Source organism: Parasteatoda tepidariorum, chromosome 7 (assembly GCF_982258835.1).
Source record: "Parasteatoda tepidariorum strain Cologne lab strain chromosome 7, Ptep-v5.0, whole genome shotgun sequence".
Taxonomy (NCBI): Eukaryota; Metazoa; Arthropoda; class Arachnida; order Araneae; family Theridiidae; genus Parasteatoda; species Parasteatoda tepidariorum.
This window is the reverse complement of record NC_141761.1, coordinates 73,112,643-73,133,831: the sequence shown is the minus strand read 5'-3', so window position 1 is coordinate 73,133,831 and position 21,189 is coordinate 73,112,643. Positions and strand designations below refer to the sequence as shown.

Here is a 21,189-nt window from a genome sequence, read left to right as displayed (position 1 = left end):
TTGTTAATTTTAAATGTTTAATTTCTTTGATTAACGCATTGCTTATAGTGTTTTTTAGAATTAAATTTCTTTAATTATTCTTCAAAATGCCCCATTTCGATATATTTTATTATTGTCTGAAGAAAATATTAAATTTGATTAGGGGTAACATAATTATTTCTAACCTGAGGTGACCAGATTTTTAAACCATGATTTAAGGACAAATCGACGGAGCGTTCTCGAAACATTTTTCGATTCGAGAACATCTTTATATTTATGGAAAATATGAATGTATACAAGCAATTAAGTTTTCATTTTTTAAAAATTAATATCAAATGCAGAATTTTCATCAAACTTGATCTCATTACGTAGCAATTTTGATGCATCATATGATATTTTGCAATTGTTTAACTCCAGTAAAATGAAAAGAGCACATGATTATTAGTTCTTTTTTACTTAAATTATTTCCAGACTGGTAAATAAATTCTGTAAGTTAGTTTTATCTTGGTACTTTTTAGCTTTTCGCTTGTATTCTCCGCAAGACAAAATTATAGCAACAAAAAAAACTTGAGCATTAGTGATTTTTTTTAAATATTTTACATATAAAAAGCAATGACATGTTTCCGGACAAATTCGAGGGCATTTGAGAGCATATAAGATTTGAGGCCATTTTCTGTCCTCGAAAAATGTAAAAGTTTTTGAGGACAGCTATTGAAATTCGAAACCTGCCTTCAAGATTTGAGGACAGCTGGGCACCTTATATATACCAAATTTCTAAAAGTTCTTTTTCTAAAATATTTATGAAAACAATAACTTTTCTTCTGATAAAGAATATTTCTCAAATTCATAATTATATAATCGTATTAATTAAATTAAAAATATTTGCTAAAAAAATATAAGATGCTGGTTTAAAAACTGAAAGTTGTAATTAATATTTTCTTCAAGTCAATAAACACTGACTTTTGGTCAATTAAAAATATTCCTAAAGAATAATGACATTGAAAAAGAAGAAAAATTTCTTGAATTTCACACGTTTATGCATAAAAGCTCTATTAAAAATTTATAAGTAGTAATTAAACTATTACAGTTAAATAAACAAACATTTCATTTAATTGCGTAGCTATTGCATTTAATGTTATTGCATTAGTCACACAACGTTAAATTATCATAATGCTATAATTCTTTTAGCAATAAAGGTTTTTTCTTCATTACACCATTTTTAAATGATACCTGAATTTTTTAATCATACTGAAAACTAATATTAATCCATTTACTAAACATGCTACTTAGAAAATTTACATTCAACATCAGACTTAGACTTGATATATTAATTTAATTTTAGGAGCTGAAAATTTTCAGAAATAAAATAATAATCAGAATAAATATTATTGGAATTCAGCTTCATTTGCAATAACTTTCATTTCTGATTCCATTCGTTTTACCAAATTATTGCGGAAATTTATAAATAGATAGTCAATAGGAGATATAAATTAAATATTTTACATGCTTTAAGAATTATTCAAAGTTATTTTAAAAGAAAACATGAAATTGTGTAACAAATAACCAAAAAGCGATTTTAAATGTCTGAAACATTTTTAATAGTATCAAATGGAATAAAACTACCCAACAAAATCAAACATATACGAAATCAAGTGCAAAAAAATACTTTATATGAATAAAATTCTCTTTTTTTGACGAATTCAGATTTCTGAACCCCCCCCCCCCCCGAAAAAAATAACCGCTATCTCGGAAAAATGGTTCCAAACGGTTTGGTCAAAAGAGAGGTCCAAAATTGAAACCCCTTAATCTTAATTTTAACTTTCGCGAATTTTGCCACGTCCCCAGAAGTTTTTAAGCGAATTGAAAAAATTTTGCACTCAATTATAAAATTCGTTTATACAACGATATTTCCTTGCAAATAATAACTTTCAGTAAATATTCATTAATTTTTTATTTACTTAACAATCGTCGAATTAATTTTAAATTTTAAGATATGAGATTTTTTACATCATTTTAAGGAATGTAATTTAGCATGGATTACAAAATTTTGACGACATCTGACGAATTGTCTCTGAGAAACTAAATTTTAAATATACGACTTATTTTATACGAATTTATTTTCAATTCGCTTAAAAAATTCACGAGACATGGAGAAATTCGCGAAAAGTAAAATTATCACTGAATAGACCAAATTTCGGATCGCTCTCCTGATCAAATTTGGGGGTCCATCCTGACCTATATTTTGAGGGTCAGAAATCCAAAGCAGTCGAATAAAAGGTATCTTTATTCATAGAGAATATATTTTTGTGTCCAATTTCACAGGTTAAAATATCATCTACACTAATTAATTAACATATTATATTTGAAGTCACTTCCTCGAACCATTAAGATTGAGTCTTAGAACGTGAGGATCCGATCACTAGATCAAAAGTTATGATCAGATTTTTTTTGCGTACTGTACATTACAACAATAACTTTAATAACATATTCATTAGGATATATTTCTACACTTAACAATTGTATTTTTACATCTATGTGAAAGTACAAGCATAATAAATATATATATATATATATATATATATATATATATATATATATATATATATATATATATATATATATATATATATATATATATATATATATATATATATATATATATATATATATATATATATATATATATATATATATATATATATATAGATAGATAGATAGATAGATAGATAGATAGACAACAGATAGATATTATATATATTTGATTAATTAGATTCAAAGCAATTCTTTTGATTTTCTTCTAGATGATTTTATCTTTTGTTTTCATTTTCTTGATAGATGGTCTTTATACAGATAAATATATGGTAACATGTTTAATCTCTTTTAAAATATAAACAAACAATTAAACATTCTATTTTGTTTTTTACTAGTAATACGAAAAAAATAATTTTTATAAACATCTGTACAAAAATAAATAAATAAGCATAATACATTACCACTATTGATTTTAAAGTTCAGAAAAAAATATAATTAATTTCTCATTTAGTTACCTTGTACAAAAAATATCACGCTTGTGAGAGGGGGTAACTAGAAGTTATAGTAAAGAGTAACAAGAAATATGACATATCTTTTGGGTAACTAAAAGTTTTATTAAAAAGCTTAGCAAGAAGTGTGACTTAAGAACACAAGACAGAAAAAGTGAGATATAATACATTTTGTTTAACTTGAAGTTGTAGTGGGAGGGATTACAAGAATTGTGATATAAATGCATAATGGTTCGAATGAAATATTTAAAGTGAGTAATTAAATATTTTTACATTATTTTTATGAATTTAACTCAAAATAAGTACACATCTATTCATAATTATCTTTATGTTCGTAAACTTCAATAAGACATTAAGCACAAAAATAAATTTTGAAATACGATAGATAACTTAGTGCTTTTAACTGAACTGCAAGAATATGATAGTGTATAATAAAGCGTGACATGTGACAAGGAGTACTAGGGGGAATAGTAAAGTGGGATAAATTGTGACATGAGCAAGGAAGAGGTCAAAGAGATTGACATTATTATAATATTAATGTAATATCATTTATAGACGGTCCATTACTTTGAAATACGCTTTTTTTTTCATTTTACAGCAGTATAATATATCACGACAATGTAACAAGGAGAGCTAGGAGGTATTGTCAATTGTGGCACTTTGTGACAAATGCGAGGAGGGGTTAAAGATGATGTAAAAAATATGATATAATTTATGGATTTCCCATTACTTTTATACATAATTATGAAGATTTTTACCCATTTACTGCACTAAAATATAGCGTGGCATTTAACTTTTTTAGAGCTAGGGGTATTATGAAGTTTGACACATTGTGTCAAAGGCGAGAAGGGGTCAAAGATGCTGAAAATAAGTATAACGTCATTTATGGACTGACTCTTTTTCTAAACTGAAATTATGAAGATTTTAACTCGTTTTAGTGTCGTATGAAAATCAAAATAGTTTATTACTGAATTATACAGATTGTTTATGAGTTCATTCAGTGTCAGTGAAAGTAAAAACGCACCAAACTTTTCTTCGTCTCGTCTTCTCTGACCTCTAAATTAAATACTCATTTGACCTTAGTTACGAAGCAAGAATGAGATTCATTGGACTGTTTGATGTGGCATCTTTCCAAATTATGCTCATTACATAAAAACTAAAGACTCATAAATGAGTAGTAAAAAACACAGTCATTATGCATTGTGTGGTAGTTTTTTTGAAATTTACTAGTTTTTTCAAGAGCAATATGGAGTGTAAAAAGCTCTCCTTAACAAAAATCGTTTGCTCAAACTTTGTAATAATTTTTTTCTCAATAATTAGTGTTAAAGAATACTTATTTGCTCATATAAGTATTCTTTATGAATAAAAATACAGTATAATGGCGCTTTTGTATGTATTAATTTATTTAATTAAATATGTAAGTAAGTACTTGTAGTTTTCTAGTACTTTTACTATCTACTAATAGTAGTTGAAAACGATTAATTGTACTTAATTTTTTTTAATTCTAAGATAGAAAATTACTGATTGTAAGGAATCTATATGACTTAAAATGATCTTGATGATTTTTTTATTTCTCCTTTATTTTACTAATTGTTACATCAAGCAATGTATTCGTAACAACAAAAGAGAGCAAAACATTCTTTAGTCAATCCAGTTGTATTTCTTTCGTTAAAAATAAACATTAAAACTAAAATACATTTAGATATATCTTAACTGGAAAAAGGTATTGAGTGCTTTAAATTCAATTCAATCCATTTGTGTTCATTAGAGCCTAAACCTCCCTCTGAATAATCGTACAATTTGTTAGTCCTTCCCATACATATTAAATTTATAACTTTTCTAAATAGGTATTAAAGAATTAAAGTAATAACTAAATGGTTCATATACTTCTCTGCCGAAAGTTTCAATTGGATGAATTTAATCTGTGTTTATCCGAAATCATTAAGTTGATAAAAAAATTTAACCTGGGTTGCATTTTTTACTCTTAGGGAGGTATTTCACTAAATATTTTATTCTATATAATTTAGTTTTAAAATTTAGTTCTATATAATTTAGTTTTCAATGATTAAAAAATTATCTTACAATTTTTTAATCATTCACATTTATGTTGAAATATTACGTTACAATATATGCATTAAAAGAATTAAAGTTATACCTAACTGGCCCATATACTTATCTGCCGTTAGTTTAAATTGGAAAAATTGAATTTGTATTTAGTGGAATTCATTGAAAAAATTAAACCCGGGTTGCCTTCTTTACTGACAACTGTTAGAATCTAATGTTACTGATCTCCCCGACTATGTTATTCTGTATAATTTCGTTTTGAAATATTTTATTATAAAAAATAACTTGTATGAAGTAAAAAAAAATGCCTGGAAATTTTTACGGAAAACATTTCTACACATAAACATTTTTCTCCCTTAAAATATTTAGGTCAAATAATCGAAAATAATTACTTTAATAGTTTTAAACTAATCAAAATGGTTTATTATTTATATTATAACTCTGTAGAACATTATACTACATTTTTTGTATAAAATTATGGAAGTATAATACTATATAGATTTATGGAATTAATGAATAAAATCCAAAAATATATTTTAGAAATGTATTGAGAAAACTACCTTTACATTGTTTACAATGTAAAACAATGTGAATTTACGCTGATGTTGAAACATTGTTCTGGATATTATTATTTTTTTATTTATTTTCTTTTTTATTCAAATTTTTCCCTCTACCTGTTTATTTAATTTAATAGATATGTTTATTTTATACATATACTATACTATTTTTAAATTTACATTAATTTGCAAATTTTTATTCAAATTGTAACTGTCAGAAAATGCTAAATGGTTAGAATTGTTTTATTTTTAGATCTTGATTATTTTTTTAAAATTAAAGTTCCTAATTTTTATTGACATTTAAAAGCTTCTAATACTATACTGAAATATTAATATTTCAATGGATTAAGTACAATAAATGCTTAATTTAAATATGTGCTCTATTAAATAGTTTTAAATTAAACTTACACAAATATTGTATTTTATGAAACAAATCGTCAAAACTACCAGAATATGGCAAATTTTACCATATATCATCTGGTTCTATGGGAACAGCAAAAGCCTCGATAGTTTTTAGTGCAGCACTTTGATAATGATTTTGGTAAAATATTGTTTTATAATAAGTGATAAAATTTGATAACTGTTTAGATTTAGAATTTTATCATAAAAGTCATTTATTCGATTAAATTTAATTTTAGTTTTGTATTTTTACTAAATATGTGGTGATAATTATAGTTTTAAAAACCAGTGCCACAAACCTGTAAACAGCTACCATGTGCATTATTTTTATACAATTACGTTAAAGGAAATTTTTAACGTCTTCCATATCACGTCCATATCACGTTTCTAACGTCTTTACATCAATTTAAACTAGAAAAGCAAACCGATCAACGTGCAGTATTAAATTACTTGCTCAAAAACATAAATCTCATCATTTCATTGCTTTAAATTTTTGAGTAAAAAGTCATAGAAGTTTTAAAAATTATCCCTTTATTTACGATATTTTACGAACCCTTTATTTTTTACCTTTTTTGAATGGTTTTGTGCTGTCTAATTATGCTATATCATCTAACTTTTGTTAAGGGCAAAAAATATTACGAAAACTCAAATCAAAAATTAAGCTCAAATTCCAAGATGACGAGCACAGAGGCCTCTTAATGTTATATATATGTATATAGTGATGATATGTATTAAAAATTAAAACCTCACTTGCCAAATATATTGACTCTATTAAACAAGTACAAATAAAAATAAATGAATAATTCTGAAATGTATTTTTAACTATTAAATTGTTTTAAAAATGTCATTTAATTGTTAATACCAATTAAAATCCAAATCCGATTTGAATATTTACAGATGAAAGTCATGATGTGCCAAAAAATTAAAATTTTAAAATATTAAAAAGTATGGATTCAATAATTCTTATTTCTTGGTTAAATTAAATAGTTAAAAAATTGGTCTCACTACTAATCTCTTCGGTAAAAATTACCAAGCTTTTTTGAGTTCCGGCAGTGCCAGAAATACGCGAATTCTACCATATTCAAGTAGTTTTGAACGTGATTTTTTCACAGTGTAAGCCTTATTTGCATTGGATACGATATAAATTACGTAATTCCCAACTGAGGTAATTCCTTAAATATGTTACAAATCTCAGTTTGATTCAAGGAGTCTTTCCATATGCATCGTTTCATTTCCCTATTTAAATAAACATATTGCATCCATTTAGTCAATTTTCAGATTTCAGATTCTTTTGCGACTGCTGTGAAATTAAAATATTTTCAGGGCATAGTATAGACATGAAATTAACAGAAGAAAAATACCTTAACTGCTCTCTATATTCACGTTTTAGGAGTTTGAAGACGAAACAGAAATTTCAATTAATCTGTGTGCTAAATTACATTACTTAATGCAAGCGCATGATGCAACATTTAATTGAGCCACCTAAATTTACGTTTGGAATAGCAATTAGATGCGAATAATAATGTTGCTCAGCAACTTTACCAACCCTGAACTCGTTCATTTTCAATAAAATATTTTTATTTAAGCATCGTAAAGTTGGCGCTTAATAAAAATGAAAATAATAAAGAGAGTTAGATGCAATGAAAAAGGTAGAGAGTTTACAGGATGTGTTTGACAGAATTTATAATTTATATAAAAAAAATTCTACGATAAATATTCTAATGCGACAATGCTAGTTTTTTTGAGGAATGCTTGGTATTTTAGTTGCATACGTATACGACTTCCTTCTATTTCGAATATTTGTTATACATTTTGGTGTTTTGTTTCAAATTCAAATCAAAATTAAAGACTTTATAAATAGATTTTGGTTTAGTAAATTTAATTTAAAATTATTTTGCTACCATTACATTGAAATAAATTAACCATCTTTCAATAACCTGATAATTCATAAAAATATTTTTTAACTTTTAGCAAAATACATTAAAAATTTGCGAAGAATTGAACCTTTAATTACCAAGCAAACAAACAAACAAATTTTTATTGGGAACAAAAACAAACACATAAACACAAAGAATATATATTCGTCGCCAAGAGGAAAATCCTGTCCAGCTGACAAAGAAAGGTAAAACAATAAATTTAAAATTAGAAAAAAAAATACATGAAACCATGTCAAAAAAATAACAAAGTTAACATAAGAAATTCATTTGGATTGGCACAGGACTGGTATAAAAAATCAAATGCTTCCCTTAAAGTGAAAAATAGAGATCTAAATCGTCAATGTTCATCACAAATTGAAATAAAGCACGCTTAAAAGAAGAATATATTTGGATATTTTGCAACTGAAATGGTAATTTATTATATAATTTAGATATATGTTTGGGTATATTGCAAGAAAATTAACCCATCTTTAACTCTTACGATACTTAAAGTTATTTTGAAAGAAAAAATGATACACTTATAAACTATATAAAAGTTGCGATAAATTGGTATTATTGTTCATAGTATTGATACCATGGCTAAACTATTTTTCTGAGATTGTATTTTACCGGTTATTTATTTCTAGTTTAAACGGAGACATGTAATTTTACGCGTAATAAAAGTAATAGCAAACTGGTATTATAATTTAGGTTTTGAAACCATGGTTAACACGTTGACTACCAGCTGAGTGCGAGTGGTTATGCTATATCTATCACTGAAAAGTGGTAATCGATACAGATAAAATCAAAGTTAAATTTTCATATTTTGTCATCCATTTTAAATTTTAAAATTCGCAATAAGTTTATTTGAATACACAATGGGGAGAAAATATTATGTTTACTGTAAAAATGGTTGGATGACAATATGAGTCTCTTTCTACTATTTGATCTGCTCTATTGACAAAAACTGTTAGGAAAAATTTGGCTCGTGCTGGTGGGGGAACGGCAACAAAAATATATAAGTTAATTCTTTTTCTAAGATTGTAACTTACGTACTGAAATTTAATGATAATTTTTTTTTCAATATATTAACCAGAGCCGCGATTCAGGAGATGGAGCTTTCACTTTCCAATGCCGTGAACCGGGTACGAATCCCAGCGATGACTGGTCGATGCGAATTTCGCGTCCGGCACCGACCACAGTGCTCACGTGAAATATCCTCAGTGTTAGAAGGATCATGGGTTAGAGTCCTCTTGCCGTCAGGCTAACTATGGGAGGTTCTCGTTGTCTTCCTCTCCATGTAACGCAAATGCGGGGTTAGTTCCATCAAAAAGTCCTACACGAAGGGAAATTTCTCCTGGTACTTAATCCAGGAGTTCCCTTGTCTTCTAAATTAGGTTCAAAATTACATTGCTACGGAGTTGAACATTAGTAGTCGTAAATCCCAAAATTGGGTCGGCTGTTCAACGACTGTTATAAAATAAATTAAAATAAAATAAAATAAATTAACCAAAATTTAACAAACACATAGAAGCAATTTAATTAATAATGTGAATCAATGGTAAAAATAAATCAATGGTAAAAATAAGTCAATGATATAAATAATGATATGTAATGAATGATACATAATTAATATTTTAAATTATAGTACAATTGTAAGTAAGTTAATTTAAATTAATAAACCACCTAAAGACTTAAAATTACTTTTGTGATGCATTTTTTAAGAACTTTTTTTGCCTTCGTTTTTTATCCATTCTTTCAATTGCAGTAAACCGTACTGTTTATATGATACTTTAATTCGTAACTATGCTTTCAGGTAAATTGGGCCTATATGTCTCCTCAATTCTTTCGTCAAGTTTCCTGTTAATCATCAAGTACGCTTACATATTTAGTAATTACATTTATCCAATAATGGAGGATAATTCTAGCGCATCATCCGACAGCGACAATGCTCTATTGTCAGCAAAAGATCATAAATCCCATGGTCAAAGTGCCGCCACACAAACTCCAGAATTGCCACGACGAGATAAAAATGCTTCCTCAGAAATTCCAGAAGAAGCGAAAATTCAAGAAAATCCATCATCTATAACAGTATACAAACTTGACACTCAGAAACCAATGTCTGAACTAGAAAATGAAGCCAAAAGTCTAGCCATTCCTGATGTTGTCGTTGAATACATTAAAGAATCATACCGTCGACAAGATGAAGATGGGCAAGAACAAGGAAACACAAATCTTGCTTTTGAGCCACAAGAACTCATAGTTGTTAGAACTCCATCATGTGTTAGCTTACGGGAAGATGCTTCCACAGAAAATGGAATGACACTCACAACTCTTGGCAACAATATCCTGTACCATAGCATGCCAAGGACACTGTCGGGCAAAACAGAAGATCAATCCAGATTACTTTCTGTTGTAGACCCATCTCTCTCTGCTTCAGTTTCTTCGTTGGGATATCCCAGATCAATACCACCTTCGCCAAACTTCGGATACAGACCACTAGAGAGTGAAACGTCAGCTGTCTATACAATTATCGCTCCAGTTCGTTACGTTAGTAATGGAAGTGATAAAGAAATGGAAGCAAAACTTCTTGTGCAACTACAGGAACAAATGGAAAAGGAAAAAGCCACGTAAGTACTGTTTTCTTTCTATATCAATTGGTTTGATTTGATTTACGTTTTGTTAATACAAATTTGTTATCATGAATGATGTGGGGGGACAGATGGAGCAATAATAAAGTCAAAATCTCAAATGTAAATCTAGTAGACTTCTTAAATTGACAACTAATATTTCGATACGCTTTATCATAATGATGAGAAGTTTGCTGAATAATTTTTTTTAAACTAATTTTTTAAAGTTTATTCTCTAAATTGGAATTGGGAAATCCAAGAATACGAAGACAACCGATACCCATACACGTGACCTATGACGTCAGCGCCAGCTACTCTTAAGCAACTAAATGGCGTATTAAAGTTAAGCTAAGTTTTCCTACATAGCTAGAATGTTAATTAACTTAAAGTGAATTAAATACAGAACAGTTTCGCACATCGAATTCGTTGAAATATTGTTTTTTCTCGTCTACTTCTTTTACTTAACTTAGATTTATTATTTGTTTGTGTATTTTATTGTAACAGTGATACATTTTGTTTTATAACTTCAATGTATAATAAGTTCGTTTATGTTCTACATAGTTCCATGCCTGTCTTTGTGTAAATATATAGTGAAGGAATTTGGATCTTTGTGAAAGAATATAGGTTGTGTTACATAAGGAAATTGGTACTTGATGGGCTTGGCTTACTCGAAATAGAATGGAAAGAGGTACTTACTGGGAACATGAGAGCAAGATTCCACACTTGCCTTGCACCAAATGCAATCTACAAACATAGGGAAGCCATTACTGTTAACATAAAAGCACAATGGGACCAGACTCACATACTTGCTGGTAAAGATTTAAGCGGCTAAAATAGAAATGTAAACGGAAACTGGTAATGGAATCCAAAATCAGTCATGCACTTTAGAACTTCCTAACAACAAATTGAAGCAGTTTCTAGACCACAGATATGAAGGGGCTCCTTATCTAAGTTCACGTACTGAACACATGATACGAACTGAGTTTTACTCTTGCTTTGGACACTAGTGCCCTTTAATGACCTGCAGTGTTCCCCCCTTAATAAAGCCACCTTGATTTTGTGCCGTAATTGGACGCAAAGAAAACCAATGCAAACCTATATTAAGATAGTCTATATCTAAACAGTATTTATCAGTTCTGTATTTGAATCTGTATTTATAATGAGTTACTCTCTTCCTTCTCCACCTAGAGACAGGTAAAAAACTTCGAATAAAGAGAAAACGAGAAAAAAGTATCTCAACGAAATAAAGCCAACTCTGATTATAGGCAAAATAACCGCAATATTTTTATGACTTAAAATATGTTATGTTGCATACCATTTATCAACACCAGGAGAACAATAACATCAATATTATGTCAAGTTTTTTTTGCGGAAAATTTTCCATTCTGCCGTAAACTGAAACTGCTTGCTTTTTTGTTTGTAGATATGTCTTTGTTAAATGATGAAACTGGAGATCAAATCCCTATGGGAGTTTACCATTCATAGCATGTATCCTATTATCCAAAACCTTTCACTTTGAAAATTTTGCAACATAAATGAAGGCTTTCTCTTGCTGTAAAGTCTGACTTGGATCAACAATTATCCCTACGTATGCCATTAAATTTTCTTCTAGCATTGTTTCAGGAGTTAGCAGCCTTAATTTGTCGTGGGAGGAAAACCACGTTAAGTTTACCATCATTTACGAGCCTTCACTTTATAGTCCATTCGGGGGACATTTTCTCTTTATTTCCCCATCTATTGTTTTGTTTTATATATCCTACAACATATTTTTAAATAAAAAAAATCAGCAGTAGCCCATGTTGAAAACTATCCACAAGCTAAAGAAGATTGAAATAAACCAGAAAGTTTTGTAAGCTATTAAAACAGCATGAGAAAAAAAAAGAGAATTTCTTCTCCTTTATACCGCGAGATAAAGGCTCATTAATTATGTTTAAAGGCTTCAGCTATGGTGGTAAACTTTACCTAGAAATCCATACCTAGAAAGAAAATCTAGAAATCCATTTATTGCCATTTGCAAAGAGAAATGTTGGCCCAAGGCGGGTCGGATTTTACAGCAACCTCCCTTTACGTTTAAATATTTCCACAGTGCTAGTTTTAGGATAATAGAGTGCATTTCATGAATGTCCTGACCTTTTATCCATAACGTAGCAGTTTCAATTTGTGGCAGAATTGAAGGTTGCCCATCATTAAAACCTCGGATGATATTGACACTAATGTTCTTTAGGGTTTAGTAAATGTACGTAACACCATATATTTCAAGTAATATATAAACATAACGGATATTAAAGCTATAATCAGAAGTGGCTTTTCCACGAGACACTTTCTTTCATTCTATTCTATTTATTCAACGTTTTTCTCACATGTCCAGATGGAGCAGGAAATAGGTTAATATTTGCAAATATGTGTTAAGATATAGACTTTTTTAATATGCATGATTGGTTTTCATTATTTTTCTTGGTGTCCAGTCATGGTACAAAATCAAAGTGGCTTTATTTACGTGGGACACACTGTAATCGCTCAATGTATAGTTAAATGTTTGCTTGGTATTACATACATCCTAAATATGTATCGAAATGGCCAAATTGCTCATAATTGTCCCTATATTGTTGCAGATTTTAATGCAACTTGCCAATATTAGCAAGCCTGCTGGGTGAAACCAAGCGAATTTAAGGCAGAGGGAGCGTTTCTTGTTGTTTAGTGGCTCCATCTATGGCCAAGAATACGACTTCAGTCACACACACGTCACAGCCCGTTTATAGGACGGACCCATTCATACATTCATTCATTCATCCACAGATCGTAATTTTGACCTGAACCAGAGAATGATTAATCACCAATTCAGTACCCCCAGAAGTATGTTTTGTCATGTGACCCTGCAGTGCCAGTCACCATTTTCCCTATTACCAACATGTCTGCAGGATTTTTAAAAACATCTAAAACAAACATTTTTTTATCAACATTTCTTAGTTCCATTATATTGTCTAAAATAATTAGTAACCATAGTCATAGTAAAAACAATCTAAGTGCAAAAGTGTTTATAATCTTTCCGTAGATTAAATAAAAGGCTATTTATTTTACCTACATGCAATTCAATTAAAAGATGATTTTGCTCCAAAATATTAAAAAAAAAATTGGCTAAATTTTAGGGGTTATAAATAAATGAATCATGGAATTAGTTAATAAATGTATAAAATAATATTTTCGTACTACATTAAAAAATATTAAGCGTTGCTTAATTATTTAAAAAAAATAGTGATTGTTAAAATAATTTAAAATCCATATCCAATTCACTTGTAAATGGCCATAAGTACTCCCATTCTTATTATCCATTTAACATCGTTTATTGAAGATAAATATTATATTGTAAGACGATTTTCCTTTTATTTAATTCATTAAACATAGGCTTTCAAATTTATTGAAACTTGAAGACATTTAAACGGTCAATTGAAAAGTAAACAAGTTCGATTTCATCAAGGCTTTCTTTCCTTGTAGCGTTAGTGACACACGTGTCTCTGACGCGGTCAGGTCAGTGGAAAGAAAAGAGGTCAGTAAAAAAAGTTTAGCGTTATCAAATGTTTCATTAAAAAAAAATAAGAGAAATCTCTTTCCCGTATAGATCTAACAAACTGTCTTGCGAATAAACTTTTAAAATTGTGTCGAACAAAAACTAAGCCATCCATTGAAGATTGCTAAAAAAACTTGAGCTTCTTTAGGTGAAAAATGTTTTAAAATTTATTGAGTAATAATATAAATAATATAAAAGAGAGTTGTACCAACACTAAGTATTTTTTACTAATATGTATTAATTCCATTATGTTCAGAGTTATGGATCATATTTGCTTTAATTTCCCATAATTTAGATAATGAGTTCAAATTCGATTTTAATTGATAAAATTTTTAGTGGAGTCGATTTAATACTCTTTCTGTTGAATGATAATTCATAGCATTTTTACTGAAAGTGTGTTAATAAAAAAAAAACTAAAGAAATAAAACTCTTTTCAAAATATACAGGGAGTCTAAGCTCCTTCAGATATCTTTACCTCTTCGTTTTCAAAAAACGAGTGAGCACTTCTTTACTTACTATATGGCTTTTTCTTTTTCAAGTCATGTGATCCACAAATATTCGGACTTCTTTGTTCGATATGACGCCGTAAGAAGTAATCGCAAGACCGGAAAAAGATATTGATAAAATCTCAAAATATTTATTAAAATGAATTGTATTTCGGTTTTGAAAAGACATTTTACTTCACTCTATATGGATTCATTTTATAAATGAGGATCACATTTCTAAGAATTTTAAGATGATTTATACGCAAAGGGGCATTTTAAATGGGAAAAAAGAGATTACATAAAAGTATATAATTATGTATGCATGGGAAAGGTATGTATGCATGTAAGTAATTGCTGGTATTTATCGTCAAAATGATGTTTATGGAGAATACTGTCTAAGGGCAGTGATTGCCAAACAATTGTCTATCGCAAGCTATTCGTAGCAGGTGGGGGGCTTTTTCGGCTGATCGTGTAAATGTTCCGGTTGGCTAAACTTAATTCTCCAATAAGCCAAACTAATAATCCAAATGTAAGATTTTTAAAAAAAATTGGTAGTTCTTTCAATTGGTTGCTCACAGTAGGTTTTAAAAATAGCCCGGTATCTCAGCAGTTTTCCACATTCTGCGACCAGTTGTCTGGGAAAAATGGCTATGGACAAATGATGTAATTTGCGACCATTATATAGGGTAAATGGTTATGAACAAATGACATTGAAGATTTCTCCCATCAATATCGGATCTGAAAAGATCCACTGCAAGCAAACACCATAATCTCCAATGAATCCATTGTTGATGAACCATTTAACTAAAGTGATCAGTGGAAATCGAACAGTTACTGCTTGCAAAATCTGTGTAACTCTTTGTCTGAGTTAAGAAGCAATACAGACACCTAAAAATTTTCCTAATTCTCGATGTTGTGCTCTAAACGGTACGATTATTTTCTTAGCACGACTTTCCATTCACTTTAAATGCTCTCACGTGAACTGGCTAAGCTGATCAGTTACACACAGTCTGCGGTGCATATTTCTCTTATCATCCGTTATAGCCTTAAACATGACTTTAAAAATCGTTACGTTATTTCATTCGCCATCACATGATGCAGTTTTCATTTAGACAAACCCAATGAACTTTTTAAGTGATTTATTTTTCAACGTAAAAACATTCGGAGTTTTATTATTTGTATCTATTAATCTTGCATAACGATTTCTTAAATAATTCATTTGCTACCGTTTTCCTTGTATTTATAATAAAAGCTTTAAAACCCAGTTTAGCGCAATAACAACTAATGTCAGTAATTAAATAAGGTTATTTAGACATTTAAAAATATTCAAATTCTAAAAAATTTATAAAAACGAACATAAATTATCCCTTATTAAGCTAAATCCATGTAAGCAAATTCCATGTATTAAGCAAATTCCATGTATTAAGCAAATTCCATGTATTAAGCAAATTCCATGTATTAAGCAAATTCCATGTACAAGGTAATATTTTTTAACAATATTAAAAGCTTCTCATGTTAAAATAATGATAGCAATATAATTAGGCAAATAATTCTTATTGCTAAGCAATATAATTAGGGGCTCTGCCCTTTCCTCACTGCGCTTGCTAGCCTCAGGAAATACTCTCGAAGTTCCTTGCAGATTGGTTCGCAATTAGAGCTCGTTTCGGACTATTAAACTAAACTCAGTGGCGCGACAGCCCATAGAGGGCCAAGGCCTACTGCGCCCATCTCAGTTTTCTTGACTTGGGCTCTGGGGTGCAGGAGCATATGTTCCGGTTAGGTGGTCAGCCGAACGCGAAACTCCCGGTGTTTAGTTCCCAAGCATGCTCGGTACTCATTTATTGACCCACTGAAGGGATGAAAGGCTGAGTCAACCTTGCCCGGCCCGAGGATCGAACCCAGGACCTGTGGCAAGGGAGCGAAAAGTGCTACCACTCAGCCACCGGGCGTCTTTCGGACTATTAACCCTTGGAAAATTGAGAACCAGAAGAAGAGAAGCGTATAAGTCTTTCCTTTCCTGGAAAGACCCAAGCAGTCTAGTATGTGTTCTGCAGAGGCCTGCTGAGCATGATATTTAGAACAGGCAGCAAAGATCCTCCGGGCCTCAAAGAACGAGAGACTCTTTGTGTATCCACTTGCCAATCTTGAATATGCCTTTTGTGAGGCTCTGTCACAGAAGAACAAACGAAGAGCCCGGCTCTTTGCCCGTATAATTATTATTCTGTCCAACCTAAAGCTCAGTTTGTTTTGGGAAATTAGTAAGCATATACATTTAAGCGTCCATGCTTATTCGATCTATAGATTAATCATATTGATTTTCATGTCTTGAAATTTGATATGTTTTCTGATATATTTATGTTTTTATTTATTTTTTTAGAGCTCGTAAGTTTGAATTCTGCTCAGCTCCTATTGAAGTGGAGCGTCGACGCCATCGTCTGCAATGTGTCACAGATACATGTTCCACTATGTTTCTTGTACCTGGTATTTTCATTGCCATAATCACTCCTATCTCCCTTATTCCTATGTTTATCCTTCCTCTGAAATACATGTTACCACTCATGGCCTTATTTGTGATTTGTGGTATCATTGCCGTTCTCTCGTTAGCGGTATCTGGCTTTTTTGGCAATATCGTATGGCATTACGATGATAAAAAGCAACGTATCCGTCCTCGACTTCACTGTGGAACGGGACCTTTAATGCACTTCTGGGGAAATGGGTTTTATCCTCTAAAAGAAGATAACGAGCTTTTAAAAGGTAGTGAAAAAATTGTGTGATGTTTCATATGATCATTAATATATAGTATATAAATCAAGTTTATCAGTGATTAGAACATTCCATTCTTTCAAATAATTCTTAGACGCTAATGTAAATCAGTAAATTTAATTCGACTATTTTATTCGAATTTAATTCGAATTTTGTTATTTCGAATCAAGCAATTTTAATTCATTGCTTGAATATATTATTTTGATTCTAATATATTGTCTTTAATCTTTTTTAGTTAATATTAAAATCGGTTGATTCGATTTGGAGCATTGTAGCAAAATAATTTGTTTTATTTGAATTACTTTGACAAGTTGTTAATCAATGACCAGAAGGATCCATTCATTCAAATTATTTTCAGATACCAATGTGAATCAGCAATTTTAATCTATTGTTTCGAATCAAGCAATTTTTACATACTGTTTGAATATATTGTTTTGATACTAATTCAGTGTCATTAATATTTTTAGCCATATATTGAAACCAGTTGATTCGATTTGGATCACCATAGCAAATTAATTCGTTTTATTTGAATTATTTTGACTATTTGTTACCCAGCTTTATAAGTGTATAGTGTTATAGATTTAAATGGAAATGTAGCGATTAAGCTTTTGATTTATTTCATTTACTATTTTTGTTAATTGTATTTCATTGCATATTTCATTTTAGTGTGTTATTCATAATTTTGATTCTGCATATTATTGTATTTTAATAGCCTTTTTTATTTAAATATATACTAAACAAAATTTTGTGTAAAAACAACAAATGTATATGTTTACGCGAATGTTGCGTTTTAATCTTATGTATAGATTCCCCATTATGAGTTGGGATATTAAAAGTGAAATAAAAGCAAGGTGGTAAGTTTATTCCAGCAATTATGGGAAAAGGCAAAGGAAGTCGAAGCGAAAGAGAAACGGCGAATAAGAAACCTTATTTGGCATAATAACGAAAGAAATGAACAAAAAATCTAACCTTTTAAAGGATTTTTTACCTTAGTGAACCGAGAAATCAAAATGGCAAGCCAATTTGGAATTCTTGCCGAAATAAATACGCTCGTGTTCGACAAGCTTTATCTTCCCTCACCTGTGAAATGTGAACTCTTCCTCTAAGCTTTCTCAACATCAGCTAACTGGCCGTGATTCTATAATAACAATTGAAAGATTCTTAAGGAACAATGAATCTTTAATTGTTTTGTGAGATTTTTCTGACTCTGCGACTTTCATTTATAGGCACTTCTATAACTGTAAGGTTCGAAGCCTGGTCGAAAGCACGGCACTCTAAATTCTGGAGACTTTTAAGATAAATATTACAGTGAAATGTGTTTTCTTCTTCAATTATACCGAGAATTGAATCCACTGAAAATCATGATATCTTTATTTTAATTTCATAAAGCGTTCCATCAGGTTTTCAAAGATCGTTTGACAGTTTTGAAATCATTCAAAATCTAAGGGATAGAGTTCTTCTGTCCAAGATAGCCTATCCGACTTAATTCCTTGTGATGGCGATGTTCGTACATTTCATTCTACATATTCTTTTAATCTTTTCACCTTAAATGTTTTACAGTGCATAATTTTTTTTTTATTACGGAGCACAGTAATCGTACGGCAAAAAACAATCGCTGCAAATTAACTATATTTTCTAGAGATTAATATCTGTAGGGATTAATAATCTTTCTAGAGATTAATATCTGTAAGGAAGACTAATATAATAAACGCGGTATTTTTTTTTTCAAAAATATGTATTTTGTAATATGTTAAAAATAACAAAATTTAACTTCCTCCCTATCATATCAGTGCATATTATCTATCGAGGAAGACTCCACAGAAATTTATATCATAATTGCATTCTTTATATTTGTACATATTAGGATATGGGGAAACTTATTTTCAATAAGATAACTGAAAATATCCTTGTCATCGCAAAATATGGTTTGATCTAATTCGGATATAAATGACAAAGATAAGATGTATGTCTTTAATCTGTCATCCATTATATATCACCGAAAACTATTTTAAATACAGCTGCATTAAATGTAATGTAACCTTATGAATTTTTTATTGTCAAAATGTGTAAATTATCAGTTTGTTTCTGTGTAAATTATTGAATAAATATTTTACAAATATATGCCTCTTCTCTTATGAACCATTTTGGTATTTTGCATTCACAATATTATTGTATCGTTTTTTATTTATCTATCAAACATTGTCTGTGGATCTTATGAAACATGAGGCTGAAATATATCTTTAATGCAAATGTAGTACAATATTCAGAAAACAATATTATTTCAAATTATATTGCATTCAAAGGGCTAAACCCCTTTTACCGCTACCGCTCACTAACCAATCAGATGAATGCTTTGCAATAATTGTTTCTTCACTGTAAGAAATTACTGTTAAAATAATGACAAAAGTATTGGCCTCTTAAGTGCAGCAGGGGTAAATTCTATTTTACAATAAAATCGTTTTTTACCGTAAAAATGCATACCGTACTTTTTGCAGTAATATTTATTTAATTTCTGAGATTTTACAGTAAATCTTACAGCATACACATACACACAAAAATTACACTTTATCAGATATTTTGTTTCATAATATTCTACTGTAAAAAATAAGGGCACACAGGGTGCCAGTACATTTCACAATAATTTTATCCGGAATGTTTCACAATGTTTGCGTAAAACAGTTTTTCATGCGAAAATTGGAATTATTCACTTTTATCAGTAGAAAAAAGAATTGTGTTTGCTTTTCGTTTTCCACATCTAAACATTTCACTTAGGATTATATTAAGATCTATTAGTGAACATAAATAATTTTTCTTATTAATCATTTTTAAAATTACATTTGAAATTAAAGATTTGGTGTTGATGCAAATTTAGAGAGTTCTCAATCGTAATTTAATATTTTCGCTTCCAAACTGGCTTGATATATTATGTACAATTTATGCATGCACCACACCGACATGAATCTGATCGTTAAGTTTGTGGGGATTTAATTATAGACAACCTTCATCTATCAAAAGGTACCTCAAGATAGAATCAAGTTAACATGTCTTATATACTAGTGAATTGGTATTTAATATTTATAGTGATAGTTACGCCACATTACTCCCCTTCCGGAATTTTATCAGGGATAGAATTCGATGAAAGGATATCACTAGTTGATTCATGCTGTTTATTTGTAGCATTTTTGCTTATTATAATTTTTTCTTCATTTTTTGTTTATAGCATTTCGCTCATTTTTTTTTCTTTGAGCAGTTTATATTAAGCAAATCAACTGTTTAATGTGGACCATCCATCATGTTAGCGAGTTCATATCACGTCCGCAGGTATCCATTGAGGGGTTATAACTATAGACTATGTCAACCTTCATCTATCAAAAGGTACAGTCCGCAAAAAAAAAAAGATATCACCGTGAATAACTTCCGTTCTAATGATCGGATTTTCACGAACTAAGTGTCAATCTTAATGGTTTCTGGGGGTGACCTCAAATATGCTAATTAATTAGTGATAACTATTAATTAAGTTACGAAATCAGACACGAAAACGTACTTTCTCTGAATAAACATATATTTTTTTTTACATATTTGGAATCCAGACCCTTAATATACGGGGGGGTAGACAAAATTTCGAAAAAAATGGGTTGTAAATTGGGTCGCAATAAGGATTTATATATCTGGCGAAGATTTAAAAATATGCCAAATTACCTCGCCATAGAAGGAGAAATAACTTATAACAACCATAAAGAAACTAAATGATTGACAAGACGGGAAAACATAGTGCTTCTCGTTGCTAAGC

At 29.8% G+C, this 21,189-nt stretch overlaps 1 protein-coding gene across 2 annotated transcripts in view; it reads left to right on the top strand.

Moving 5' to 3' along the window:
• The window catches only part of LOC107455631 (uncharacterized), a 32,097-nt gene extending 12,581 nt beyond the window's left edge, over positions 1-19,516 (top strand). For both annotated transcript variants that reach the window (XM_016073265.4, XM_016073266.4), the window contains exons 2-3: positions 9,773-10,586; positions 17,014-19,516. In XM_016073265.4, the coding sequence (XP_015928751.3) occupies positions 9,773-10,586; positions 17,014-17,410 (1,211 nt within the window). In that variant the 3' untranslated portion in view covers positions 17,411-19,516. The remainder of the gene's footprint in view (positions 1-9,772; positions 10,587-17,013) is intronic.
• The last annotated feature ends 1,673 nt before the right edge of the window (positions 19,517-21,189 follow it).